The sequence below is a fragment of the Schistocerca serialis genome, chromosome 2, assembly GCF_023864345.2.
Source record: "Schistocerca serialis cubense isolate TAMUIC-IGC-003099 chromosome 2, iqSchSeri2.2, whole genome shotgun sequence".
NCBI lineage: Eukaryota > Metazoa > Arthropoda > Insecta > Orthoptera > Acrididae > Schistocerca > Schistocerca serialis.
Window position 1 is genome coordinate 526754366 of NC_064639.1, and position 14680 is coordinate 526769045.

The 14680-nt window shown below is 39.9% G+C and overlaps 1 protein-coding gene across 2 annotated transcripts in view; it reads right to left on the reverse strand.

Moving 5' to 3' along the window:
• LOC126457491 (nucleoprotein TPR) overlaps window positions 1-14680 on the reverse strand; it is a 287885-nt gene that overhangs the window by 237194 nt on the left and 36011 nt on the right. For both annotated transcript variants that reach the window (XM_050093792.1, XM_050093791.1), the window contains exons 2-5: window positions 8713-8875; window positions 3183-3404; window positions 1487-1646; window positions 1211-1385 (exon numbers count right to left, since the gene is read on the reverse strand). In XM_050093792.1, coding sequence (XP_049949749.1) covers window positions 1211-1385; window positions 1487-1646; window positions 3183-3404; window positions 8713-8875 — 720 coding nt within the window. The remainder of the gene's footprint in view (window positions 1-1210; window positions 1386-1486; window positions 1647-3182; window positions 3405-8712; window positions 8876-14680) is intronic.

Genomic DNA, 14680 nt, shown 5'->3' on the forward strand with positions numbered 1-14680 from the left:
GTTTCTTTTGTGACATACGGCCTTCCTGTGTCATCGTAGCTACGCAAGAGCGGTGGCGCCTGTTATCCGGCGCTCTCTGGCAACTGCTGAAACGAATCAGTTTCTAACAGGTTACGGGAAAACATTGCGGATGGTGGTTTGAAAAGCGTTACTTTCTACGTAAATTTCCTTTTACACAAGATGAACTATATGCGAGAATGTACGATGAATTTCTTAAATCACAGAGCGTTTGACTCTCAGTTAAAAATCAACTCTTTGAGGACGACCATCTAGAAGAATTTTGAGCCCAGAAGATTAGACATTTACGTCGTTATTAAAAATTTTACTGGCACATTTGTGTGATATATCTTAAAGTGTAACACGCGCCAAAAAGATCAACATTATATGTGGAAGCTTAGCTCCTGTTGCAGCTTATTAATCTTTGAGGCTACGATTATATGTGAAACCTCTGTTTTTCTTGTAGCAACACTATGTATATTAATTTAAACCATCAACTTTTCTTAGTTGTGTGTTCGCGCTACCTAAGAGTGATCTTGCTATTGGCTGACTACATCACGTGTCCTATGCTGTCATCAGATGGTGAGATCACACGGCATGAGCTATGACTGGCTTACAAAAGCCCGTCACAATCTCGATTTCAATGCCTTGGAAAGTTACATGCGTTGTTTGGTGGAATTCGAATTTATATCTTCGTAACACGAAAATATGCAGCGTACGTCTTGCTGCTGCACATCAAAGATCTTTCAAAACGTCCCCCCCTCCCCGTTTCGTTTTCTAAAGTGCCAGGAAATTCTACGTCAGTGTATAAAACCATAAACATTCAAAATACTGATAAGTTTTACAGCGCCGAGGAAAAGTATACTCTCATATAACACGGGGAAAAATGTATTTTCACTCTGAAGAAAGTGTGTTTTCAACCGGGAAATCCGGGAAAAATCCGGGAATTTTTTTTCCTTGTCCATGTATACACCCTGAATAACTTCCTATGCTACCTGCTCATGTTCTGACTGCCTGGCCCTTTTCCTTTCATATCTTTAAACCTTGGTCTCAAAACTCTTTTCCTTTATGCCTATCAATGTTATTACACTATAAACTTATCTGCAGGCAATTACTGCAAGCATTAAATGAATTCTTGCTGTATAGGTTTAGACACAGACAAAAGCTGTACTCAACAAGCAGTACTTTCAAACTGTGGAGTCCTATCACTTACCTTTGTACAAATTTGCAAGCTTTGTCTGTGCACGAACTTCCTGTCCAAAACTTTCCTGAAGCTTGGCCTCAGCCTCACGTTGCTCCAACAGTTGTTTTGAAAGAGAATCCATTTTCTTTTGCAAATTAGAATTTGCTTTAGTGAGCTCTTCAACACGCTGTTCTAGCACATTTGTCTATTTGGAAGTAATGAATAAGAACGTTAGTATTTATTTTTACAGACCACATTACAAAAACAATAAAAATGGGATAAAATGACTGTTATTCTTTTTAATACCTCCTCTGTTTTCTGCGACAGTTGTGTTTCAAGGTTAACAATATTTGCTGCATTCTGAATCCTCAAATTACGCACTTCTGAAGCATGTTTCGCAAGATCTTCATTTAAATTTTGAATCTGGGCTTTAAGCAGAACACGTTCCTGGTCCATTCGTTTTTCCCTGAAAATATGTGCCAAGTACATTTTGTTTAACAAATGGTACACTAACAAACAAATGATTTTATGTAAAGATTCTTACTGAAATTGGCTGGGCCGGGGAGGTGTTGGGGCCGGAGAGGTGCTGAGGAAATTGGAGCAGAATGGGAGGGGGGACATATTTAACCAATATTTCAGCCTCTTCCTATGTCATGCTTCAAAATCATAATGCTTAAACAGTTACTTCAATATATCATATGACTTGGCAATAAGCTGGTGGGTAAAGTACGTATGTAACAATGACGATGACAAATGAAGAGAAAGAGCTTTTCTACATGACAAAGGATACTGCCATATCTACATTTACGTCTGCATCTACACTCTGGAAACCACCGTGAAGTGCATGGCAGAGGGTATGTCCCATTGTACCAGTTATTAGGGCTGCTTCCTGTTCCATTCAAGTATGGAGTCTGGGAAGAATGATTGTTTCAATGACTGTGTGTGTAACAATTGCTCTAATCTTATCCTCACAATCCCTGTGTGAGAGATACACAGAGGGTTGTAGCATATCCCCAGAGTAATCATTTAAAGCCAGTTCTTGAAACTTTGTTAATAGACTTGCTCGGGATAGTTTATGTCTGTCTTTAAGAGTCTGCCAGTTCAGTTCCTTCAGTATCTCTGTGTCACTTTCTCATGGATTAAACAAACCTGTGACCATTAATGCTGCCCTTCTCTGTATATGTTCAATATCACTGTTATACCTATCTGGTACAGGACCCATACACTTGATAAATATTCTACAATGGGTTGCACAAGTGATTTGTAAGCAATCCAGGTATTTGTATGACTTAGCCAGTTCCAACGGTGACTCATTGATATTACAGTCATAGGATACTAAATTTTTTTCATTGGTTGTGCGAAGTGCAAAATTTTATCATTTCTCAATATTTAGAGCAAGTTGCCAATCTCTGCACGACGTTGAAATCTTATCAATATCTAACTGGATATTTATGCAGCTTCTCTCAGATAATACTTCATTACAGATATCTGCACCATCTGCAAAAAGCCTGATTTTACTATTAACACTGTCTGCAAGGTCATTAATATGCAACATGAATGGCACAGGCACATCCTAAGTTACTTCTGCACAAAAAGAGTTCCATCAGTAATACAATAGTGCCTCAAGAACCTCCAACTTTCATACAACTGCTGCATAACAATGGAGTATCAATATCATTAGATTCCTGAGAGAAACAATCCAGCAATATTTAATGAACCAACCAAGCATAAACCTGAGGAAAAACAACGAGCACAGTAATTTCATTTAATCATAACACACAAATTTACTTTAGCAGACACCCATAGTAAAACAATACAATATTTAAGAGGTCAGAGTTGAACACAATAAATCATCATTACAGATGAAATATTACTGAAATGGATGTCACATGCTTTTTCAATACAGGTGAAATCAACCATAAAATATGTTTAAGAAGAAAGCTATGTTTTCACAGTAATTCTCAGTTAACAAAACAGTATAACTACATGTAAAAATACCTACCTTGCTTCTAGACTAGCCTGTCTACTGTCAACTTCATCTATCTTCACCAAAACTTCATATTTCGCAGCAACCGCATCTTTCGCTTGCTGGGCAAGAGCCTTATTTTCTTCCTGAAGAGAATTCAGTTCAGCATTGCGCCTCTCCAACAACCTTGTCAATTCATCACGCTCATCCGAAACAGACAGACACTGTCGGCGATAATCCAAGTTCTCTCTCTCCAGCCTGAAACATGTACAAATGACAAATACAGACACACACAAAAAGAGACATATGAAGCCCAAAACAATACTGGGCTCCACATATTTCCACTGAGCATGTGTCAGTAATGACCAGATGTTGATTAATAACTCCCTGCCCTATCCTCACTACAAACTGAGGTGACAAAAGTGTTGTGATAGCGATAGACACATATACAGATGGCGGTAGTATTGCGTAGACAAGGGATGAAAGAGCAGTACAATGGTGGAGCTGTCAATTGTACTCAGGTGGTTCATGTGACATGATTATGGCTGCACAACAGGAACTAACAGACTCTGAACGTGGAATTTTACTTGGAGCTACATGCATGGGACATCCCATTTTGGAAATTGTTATGGAATTCAATACTCTGAGAGCCACCATCTCAAGAGTACGCTGAGAATACCAAATTTCAGACATTACCTCTCACCACAGGCAACACAGTGGCTGACAGCCTTCACTTACCGACTGAGGGCAACGGCATTTGCGTAGAGTTGTAAGTGCTAACAGACAAACAACACTGCATGAAATGACCACAGAAATCTATGAGGAACATACAACGAGCATATCCATTAGGACAGTGTGGCCAAATTTCACATTAATGGGCTATGGTAGCAGAGACCAACACGAGTGCCTTTGCTAACAGCGTAACATTGCCTGCAGCACCTCTCCTGGTCTCTTGACCATACCAGTTGGACAGCAGATGACTAGAAAACTGTGGCCTGGTCAGATCAGTAGCGACTGCAGCTGATAAGAGCTGATGGTAGTGCTCAAGTGTGGTGCTGAGCTCATGAAGCCATGGACCCAAGTTGTCAACAAGGCACTGCGCAAGCTTGTGGTGGTGGTGCCATAATGGTGTGGGCTCTGTTTACAAGGAATAGACTGGGTCCTCTGTTCCAACTGAACCACTGACTGGAAATGGTTATGTTCAGTTACCTGGAAATCACTTACAGCAGTTCATGGACTCATATTCCTAAATAGTGATGGAATTTTTATGGATGACAATTCACCACGACACAGGGCCACAGCTGTTAGCAACTGGTTTGAAGAAAATTTTGGACAGTTTGAGCAAATGATTTGGCCACCCAGATCAACCAACACGAATCCCATCGAACATTTATAAGACATAATCGTGAAGACAGTTCCTGTACGAAATCCTGCACAGGCAACATTTTCGCAGTTATGGGAGGCTACAGAGGCTGCATGGCTCAATATTTCTGCAGGGAAATGCAACAGCTTGTTGAGTCATCACATGTCGAGTTGTTGCACTAAGCCCAGCAGAAGGCAGTCCAATACATTATTTGGAGATATCTCACGACTTTTGTCACGTCGGTGTACGTGAGTAGTACTTTTAATTATTGTATCATTTCTAACTGGATAGATTTCTCATTCAAAGAAAGTGTGATATCAAACAGCCTACTGGATTAAAGTAGACACTTACAGCAATAATAATATTAAAAACAATGTACTATACAGCCTTTCACAAGTGTGTTTTCTACTTTTCTGTAACAAAAAGTATATCACAATTTCAAACAACCCAACGTACATGCATCTCACTTCATAATGTTTTGTATAACATTTGCTTCCTCTTACTTTAGGAATGCAAACAAGCATGTTGATATTGTGATACAATTCTATTACCTGAGATCAACAGATCAAATGTGACCAACCAGTCTACTTCAAATCGATTGCTGCAAATGACAACTTGTTTTGCTACAGTTAATAAAATTTTCCAGGCTGCTATGCCTTGGTCTACTGGATTTCACATTTAAATCCAATGTTTCGTCCCCATCTGCAGAGGACATTTTCAAGGGTGACTGTAGCTTCTTTTAGTGTCAGATTCACACCCTGCCTCACTAGTCACATATTTTAATTGCCCGGGCACAATTGGCTGTTGTCAACTGCCGTCATTCACTGTTGTTGTCACCCCATGATGGAAGACTGACGTGCTACTTATTCAGCACCGAAATCTAGATGAGATTCAAATTCACACCCTCCTCCTTCCTATTGAAATTACAGGGGTAATTTACAGTCTCCACGGCCTGTGCATCACTACAATTTCTGCGCAGTCGTCTTACTGTTCCTTTTACCTCAGGAGACAAATAATCATTCTTTAGCAATGCATTGGTGAGATGTTTTAGTTCTGCGTCAAACAGCTCTAGTTCAAAGATGTTCCTTGCTCTATCTGCCAACATTTTTGTGACACCTAGCTTTTGTTGTGGGTGGTGGTTCAAATCCTGGTGTAGGTAATTGTCTGTGTGTGTGGGTTTTTTGTAAACCACGTGGCCTAAGCTACCACCTTCTTTCTTGAAAACTAGCACATCACGAAAATTTAATATTCTGCCTGGATCTTCATCTATGGTAACCTGAATCTTTGGACTGATATTGTCAAATGTTTGTGGACACAAGCTAGTTCCTCCCTGTCATGCCTCAACAAAACAAATCTACCATTCGGTTACTTGTTGGCAGTTTCCAATGTCTGCTCCTTGAATTTTTCTGTAAAGAAATTCGCTATAACTGGGCTGAAGGGACTCTCCTTAGCCATGCCATCTGTCTGTTCATAGAACTCATCATTCCATTTGAAATTTGTGGCTGTGAGGCAATATCTGGACAGTTCAGCAATATGTGGAGGAAAAATCTGGCTCAGCTGGTGCGACACCTCACTGAACAGAACCATAGTAAACAGCGATACTACATCAAAGTTAACTAATTCTTTCTCCAGCTGGACCAGTATGCTGTTTAATTTACTGCTAAAACATGCCAAATTCTTGATATATGAATCCAATCAGCCCATATACAGTCATAATAATGTAGTCAAGAACTTAGTAATTGAGAATAAGTGGGCGAACCAATAACACACTAGCTGTATGTCTTAGAGGAAAATGTTCTTTGTGCATCTTTGCAAAGAACCTTGTTAAAGGGGTCCTTACTCGGTTTCCTATATGTTTACAGCTCTAATACGTTATTAACCTTACTACGATAGTCAGTCGTTCCAAACAAGTCGCATTTCCCTTGTCCTCCGCAGATTGGGATAAAACGTTGGGTTTAAATGAGAAATTCATTCAGGCACAGCACAATAGCGTGGAATATTTTATTAATTGTGACATTTCTGGCCTTGATAGTATACATTTTACAATTGTTTTGTTCATCTACCCTAAATTTTACACAATAGAAGGTGGTTCTTACGTAACATAACACACTCTTCGGCCAATACATAAAACTGCTTGAAATTATCCACCATCTTTCAGTCTCATCCTCTACTTATACTTAACCAGTTTTCTTTGTGTGGTTCCAGTTTTCATATTTGGTTTCTCTTTTAGAAATTACCCCCAACTTTACTAACATTTATTAATGTCAGAACCACCTCTTATTCACAGAGACATGACAGTTTTCGTGGGGGATGGCGTCCATCACATAATCCTGCAGAGCCTAATATGAGAACTCCTCATCTTGACTGACATTTTTTGGAAACGCCTTTAAAGCAATTGCTGAATTTTAATCAATGTCGGAGATCAAAATACCTTGTTCTGACAACTGGTTTCACTTGTACCTGGATCAGAATCTTTCTTTTTCTTGTGCCTTTTGTCCTGCAACTGGTGTAGGGTCAGCATGGTTATACACAGATTTGGTATGCTTAATTTAAAGGGTGGCCAGATGTCCTTCCTGTTGCCAACCTGTTACCTCATCGGATGGAATGTGTACCCCAGCAGTCCACGAGTAATGTTATCCAAGTGAAACTGAACAGAAGTTTTCTAATGTTTGTGAACTGTAAAACTGAGAGTCCAGGCATGGTGCAAGACACCAACCAGGGTGCATTTTATCACCTCATAATCGTTGTCTTAGAATCATCAAAATCAATCTCTGCACACTGTTCCCAACAGAGTATATTCTCCATACGCTTCCTCTAGCAAACAATGACTTTCCGCAGCACATTTCTTGATATGAAAGCAGAAAAGTAATACTTCCCGCAAATGCCATTTGGTAGGTACAAAACTGCAACATATTCAAGGCACTAATAGGAATGTTCTTTTCCCTCCACTCTAAAGTCACACACAGGTCTGAAAACCCAATCTTTCCACTGTTAAATAGGTCTCATGTCACTATCCACTTTTTTCATCAACGAGTATTAATTCAAGCTCCCAATACTGCTGCTGATACTATGTGTCATGTTTTAAGTAACTGAATTTCAAATAAATTAGCATACTGTGATAATTGAAAAAATAATACAGATTCACCACATTAAAAATACTGTAAAGGGTGAAAGTTATAAACATGACTAGGAACAAACAGTAGTGCCAAGACAGAATCAGACCACACCAAAGTCAGGCACTGGCCAGCAGACTGTGTGTTCAGCAGCTTTGCAATGGCTCTGTGTTGACAGACAGCACCGGGCCATCTTGCAGGAGGTATTGCAGCCTATTATGACAACTGGGTCATCACCTGGCCCAGAACAATTGTTGTGACCCCACAAACACTGCTGTTACCATCAAATCAGCAAGGAACAGTAGTATTTAACTACAGTTAAACCAGCTCAGCAGTATGTGACCCAGTCTGTGTCGACTGGAGCCAATGCCATAGCTCTGCTGCAACTGGGTCACAGCGAGGGACCAATACCTGTCTGCCCAGCTCGGGCAACCAACTCTGTGCTACCCACCCAACCCTGCTCTTAAGCATCGGTCCAAATTTCGATTCTGGGCAACAACATCGCCTTGTCACTGGGAACTCACAAACTTTTGCAGTGGAGATGATGTTGCCGGCCACCCATGACCGAGGTGTTGTTGGAAAATGCTGCCTCAGCCAGCATACCGGTGATGCCAGCTCAGCACTCTGTTTCCGAGGCAGCATATACACTTGCCTCATTGTATGCCGCTGCCTGCAGCTACAGTGCTAAATATTATAAGAGAATACTGAAACACACTTGGAAATAGGGCACAATCAGATGACTGTTTCAGCTGAATAAATAAATATAGACCTGTAGTAAGGTCACGTGTCACACCTCAAACCATCTATGAATCCATAGAATCCCCACAAACAACTTCGACACATCCTGAAAAGCAAGCATAATGCATGGTCCCCTTCTGTACCATCATGAAACATACAGGTACAAACTATCTGCAAAATATCCATATTAAATCAAAGGCTCCAAATACACACACAGTAGTAGCTGCTGTCACTCTCACTAGACCACATCTGACATAGTATCCAGTGGTTGCCAATATTTCAAAGTAAAGTAGAAATACATTTGACAGATTAATCTTAGTCTGACAATCAAACACATTGTTTCAAACTCTACCTGTTTGCAGTTTCTCTGAGTTTTGAAGTTTCGCCCTGCAAGTTTTCAACTTTCTTCTGTGACTCTTCCAGTTCTTGCAGTGTTTCATCCAAGCGATTCTTAAGACGAAAGAGCTCCATTTGCTTTTCAGCCAGATCATTTTCTGCATCAGCTTCAGTTTGTTCTGAAACCAGAGCATTACAACAATTACTCTTAAGCTGTTATACGTATGTATATACAGCACAACACACAACATACAAGGATTGTAACTTTAATAGTGGCAACTATTTATTTACAGCTCGCACAAAATAGATACGTGTTTCAAAGTTTTATTGACTTCATAGTAGTCACCAGCATTGTGTATAACCCGTTGCCAGCAATGTGGAAGTCATAGGATACTCTTAGCAGTGCCAGTTGCATTAACTGTTCGAGCAGCGCGGTCTAGTGCTGGACAAATTTGTAGCAGTTCTGAAACGAATGCTGTGAAGTGTTTCCTTCAGTTTAGAAATCAAGTTGAACTCGCGAGGGCTTAAGTCAGGGGAGTGCAGTAGGTGGTATAGCACTTAGCAGCCCCATCAGTCAAACAAATCAGTAAGCTTGCACTGTGCATGCTTGAGCATTGTCCTGCAAAATTATGGTCAGGTCTCTATGCTGTTCATTTTTGGAACATAACCAACAACCAGCTTAGAGACAGAAGTGATGACACTTTCTGCAGGACCTGACCATAATTTTGTAGGACAATGCTCATGCATGCACAGTGCAAGTTGTTACTGATTTGTTTGACTGATGGGGCTGCTAAGTGCTGTACCACCTACTGCACTCCCCTGACTTAAGCCCTCGTGAGTTCAACTCGATTTCTAAACTGAAGGAAACACTTCACGGCATTCGTTTCAGAACTGCTACAAATTTGTCCAGCAATAGACCGTGCCGCTCGAACTGTCAACACAACTGGCACTGCTCAGAGTATCCTATGACTTCCACATTGCTGGCAACGGGTTATACACAATGCTGGTGACTACTCTGAAGGTCAGTAAAACTTTGAAACACATATCTATTTTCTACGAGCTGTTAATAAATAGTTGCTACAATAGACAACATTTTTAGTGGACTGCAATTGACACAGAGCAACAAAAATCCACAGAAACCTGACACACAGAAGCAAAAAGTGGAATCAGAATTGTTCTAATAATTTTCAAGTGTGCAACGTGATCCCATTGACATTGGGTCACAATATTATGGCCCAGAGATGTCCCTGCCATCTTCAGGTGATAAGACATCTACCGAAGAGCCCAAGTGCACACACTGTATTTATGCCGAACCTCGCACATGTAAAATAAGCTGACATACCTTACACACTGAAATGTAGCAGCTAAGACTTTTCCGCTTGTTTGAAATTTCTTACAAATAGAGTCTCTCTCACATTAATTAATAGGAAAGCTAATAATATATCAAAGGCAATCCTAAGCACTGCCAAACAATGGGCAATATAAGTAAAACTGTAGTTTGGGAATTGTTATGTTGAAATAAACCTCTACAATGATTCCTGGCACCTCAAGCAGACAGTGTAACTGGTAGAAATGTTTGAAGCTATACTAATTTCTTAAAATCTTTAAAATACAGTTAAGATTATTGTCTATGACACATATTTTAAATCTGATATTTTAAGGTAGAGAACAGAATGGAGTCTTATTATGTAATTGCAAAGCTGCCAGGATCGTGTTTGAAAGACTGTTATTAATGAAATAATATATATTGTCATTAAAGCCGGGAAACACACTAGGAAGAAATTATATTTGGTATTTCACAAATAATCCGCTAAAATGTAATATGTGCTGTTTTATTTACACATATGACTATTTTCATTGTGACTAAGGCTGACCTGTAACAAAATTCATATACTACATAATGTTGTTTTATTTTACAATTCATACAATGTCACTTACTGGGGATCTGTCAAAATTCATAATATTTCTTTAATTTTCTGTTTTTAACAATTACGTCACTGTAGCAAAATGTATGTAAGGCCCATGCAGAACTACTGTTATGCGTGCAGTTTTGCTCAAAATTTTGTTGAGGCCTCTGTGTCAATCTAATTTGTAAACATGTTATCAATTCTTAAAGGCATACACTGGACCAACTTTATTCAGTTGTACAAAGGGTTGTTTTATTGCTTATATGACTCCATGGCAAAAATAAATTATGTTGAAACTCAAAATCTTCTGGGACATGAATTAATGTGTGCATTACTGCCCAGTAGGTCAGTGGTGTTACACCAGGCTTTCAGCAATAGCAACAAATCAACTCTACGAAGTAAATAACTCAAGTTACATATCTGATCCCAGCCAAATGAAGAAAAGTTTCAAGAGACCAGGCAATAGCGTAATACACGCACTGGAAAGACAACCTTTTACAGAAAGATACAAATGATAAGCAAGGCAAACAACTTTTATAATCAAGAAATAATGCCTTTATCAGAATAACAAAGTGACTGACAGATGAACATGTAAGGAAACTATGAATATTCATTATTAGCTACATTACCTACATATTGCATCAAGTTCTTATTATGTTAGCACTATTGCAGAAAAAAACTAAGTGTCAGTCACTTTGTTAATATGATCCAGGTACAATATATCTAAATCAATAAAATGCACTATTTTGTTGCAGTGGAGAAAGGGTGGGGGTATGAAAAATAATTAAATTATATCATTTGTATAAATAGTATACCTAGTATTTTAAAGTAGCCTCTATGTTTTTTTTAATAATGTTGATAACATCTTACTTTTTTTTAAGAGTTAATTTTAAAGTGGGATGTTAATTTCTTGCTCCAAACATATGAAGGGGAGTCTGAGCATTTATCAAACACTGACTGACAGATGAACATGTAAGGAAACTATGAATATTCATTATTAGCTACATTACCTACATATTGCATCAAGTTCTTATTATGTTAGCACTATTGCAGAAAAAAACTAAGTGTCAGTCACTTTGTTAATATGATCCAGGTACAATATATCTAAATCAATAAAATGCACTAGGTCAGTGGTGTTACACCAGGCTTTCAGCAATAGCAACAAATCAACTCTACGAAGTAAATAACTCAAGTTACATATCTGATCCCAGCCAATGGCTGTTTAAACACTTGTCCCACTGTGACAGAAGGCGGTGAATGGCTGTCTTCCTGAGGCTGTGATGTTAACCAGTTCCACACGTACAGCTGGACATCATCATCTGAGGTGAATCAGAAAGGTTATGCTGACGTTCTTTTTTTGACCAAAATGGCCCCCTTCTCATTCACTTCCTGCAGCTTGGGACAACAGTGAATGTCCAGCATAATTCGCAAACCTTGACCACCCATCGCCAAGCAATCAAATCAAAACGACCAAGCAATCTCACCCATGGGGTCTACATCTACATCTACATCTACATCTACATACATACTCCGCAATCCAGCACACGGTGTGTGGCAGAGGATACCCCGTACCAGAAGTAGCATCTTCTCTCCCTGTTCCACTCCCAAACAGAACGAGGGAAAAATGACTGCCTATATGCCTCTGTACGAGCCCTAATCTCTCTTATCTTATCTTTGTGGTCTTTCCGTGAAATATAACTTGGCGGCAGTAAAATTGTACTGCAGTCAGCCTCAAATGCTGGTTCTCTAAATTTCCTCAATAGCGATTCACGAAAAGAACACCCCCTTTCCTCCAGAGACTCCCACCCGAGTTCCGGAAGCATTTCCGTAACACTCGCATGATAACCAAACCTACCAGTAACAAATCTAGCAGCCCGCCTCTGAATTGCTTTTATGTCCTCCCCCAATCCGACCTGATAGGAATCCCAAATGCTCAAGCAGTACTCAAGAATAGGACGTATTAGTGTTTTATAAGCGGTCTCCTTTACAGATGAACCACATCTTCCCAAAATTCTACCAATGAACCGAAGACAACTATCCGTCTTCCCCACAACTGCCATTACATGCTTGTCCCACATCCTATCACTCTGCAATGTTACGCCCAAATATTCAATCGACGTGACTGTGTCAAGCACTACACTACTAATGGAATATTCAAAAATTACGGGATTCTTTTTCCTCTTCATCTGCATTAATTTACATTTATCTATATTTAGAGTTAGCTCCCATTCTTTACACCAATCACAAATCCTGTCCAAGTCATCTTGTATCCTCCTACAGTCACTCAACGACGACACCTTTCCGTACACCACAGCATCATCAGCAAACAGCCGCACATTGCTATCCACCCTAACCAAAAGATCATTTAAGTAGATAGAAAACAATAGCGGACCTACCACACTTCCCTGGGGCACTCCAGATGATACCCTCACCTCCGATGAACACTCACCATCGAGGACAACGTACTGGGTTCCATTACTTAAAAATTCTTCGAGCAACTCACACATTTGGGAACCAATCCCCTATGCTCGTACCTTAGTTAGGAGTCTGCAGTGCGGCACCAAGTCAAATGCTTTCCGGAAGTCAAGGAATATGGCATCTGTCTGATACCCTTCATCCATGGTTCGCAAGATATCATGTGAAAAAAGGGCGAGTTGCATTTCGCAGGAGCGATGCTTTCTAAAGCCGTGCTGATGCATGGACAGCTACTTCTCTGCCTCAAGGAAATTCATTATAATCGAACTGAGAATATGTTCGAGAATCCTGCAACAAACCAAAGTTAAGGATATTGGTCTGTAATTTTGAGGATCTGTCCTTCTACCCTTCTTATATACAGGCGTCACCTGCGCTTTTTCCAGTCACTCGGGACTTTACGTTGGACAAGAGATTCATGATAAATACAAGTTAAGTAAGGACCCAATGCAATAGAGTACTCTATGTAAAACCGAATTGGAATCCCGCTCAGGACCTGGCAATTTATTTATTTTCAACACATTCAGCTGCTTCACAACCCCAGGTATGTCTATCACTATGTCCTCCATACAGGAATCTGTACGAGACTCAAACGGCGGTATGTTTGTACGATCCTCCTGCATGAAAGATTTCTCAAATGCTAAATTTAAAATTTCAGCTTTCGTTTTGCTGTCTTCCATTGCCAGGCCAGACTATCAGCGACTGGATGGAAGCCTTAATGCTCTGCTCCGCAACAATGCAAAGCCTCATACGGCCAACACAGTCATGGCACTGCTGCAGAAATTCAAACAGGAGGTTCTCAGCCACCCTCCATACAGTCCAGACATCTCTCCCTGTGATTATGCCATTTTTGGTCCCCTTAAAAAGGCTATGAGGGGCAAATGCTTCACCTCGGACGACGTCCAGCTTTACGTATGGGACTGGTTAACAGCGCAGCCCCCGGAATTTTATGAGACAGCCATTCACCGCCTTCTGTCACAGTGGAACAAGTGTCTCTGCAGCCAGGGTCAATGCTTCTAACATACAGGTACTGGTTTCTGTAATTATGCCTCCAGCTCTTTTCTTTTTGAATGCCCCTTATAATTTAAACGTTCATTAGGATGAGAGCAACAAACTCTGTAAATATACAAACAACAATCTGCCAGTAAATTTTTTCTTGAAGTTTTAACACAGAGGGCACAGGGAGTGAAAGATGTGAGTTCTGCTGAGATTTACTGAGAGGAAAGATGACATGGCAGCAGCTTAGTACTTCGCATCTATGGAAGTAGGATGGATACAGTGAGAATTAATTTTTAAATGTGCTTCAGAGAGACAATAATTTGCTAAAATAATGGTGACTGGGATTAACTCAAGCCTTTGTTTCACTAGCTCAAGAACAAACTGTCACCTTTCAGCCTAACCCAGACCTCAGGCTATAATACATATGAGGATCTTATTACAAGAAAGAGTTTGCTTTCACATTAGATGGTTTCAACTCGCACACTGTAACCTTTAACCTGAATTGTGTGTTATGTTACAGATCACATTTAAGTTAGCTTCTCCAACAGAGGATGTGCTCTATTGGTTCTGCACTGTTTTCATAATTTTGACTGAGATAAACTGACA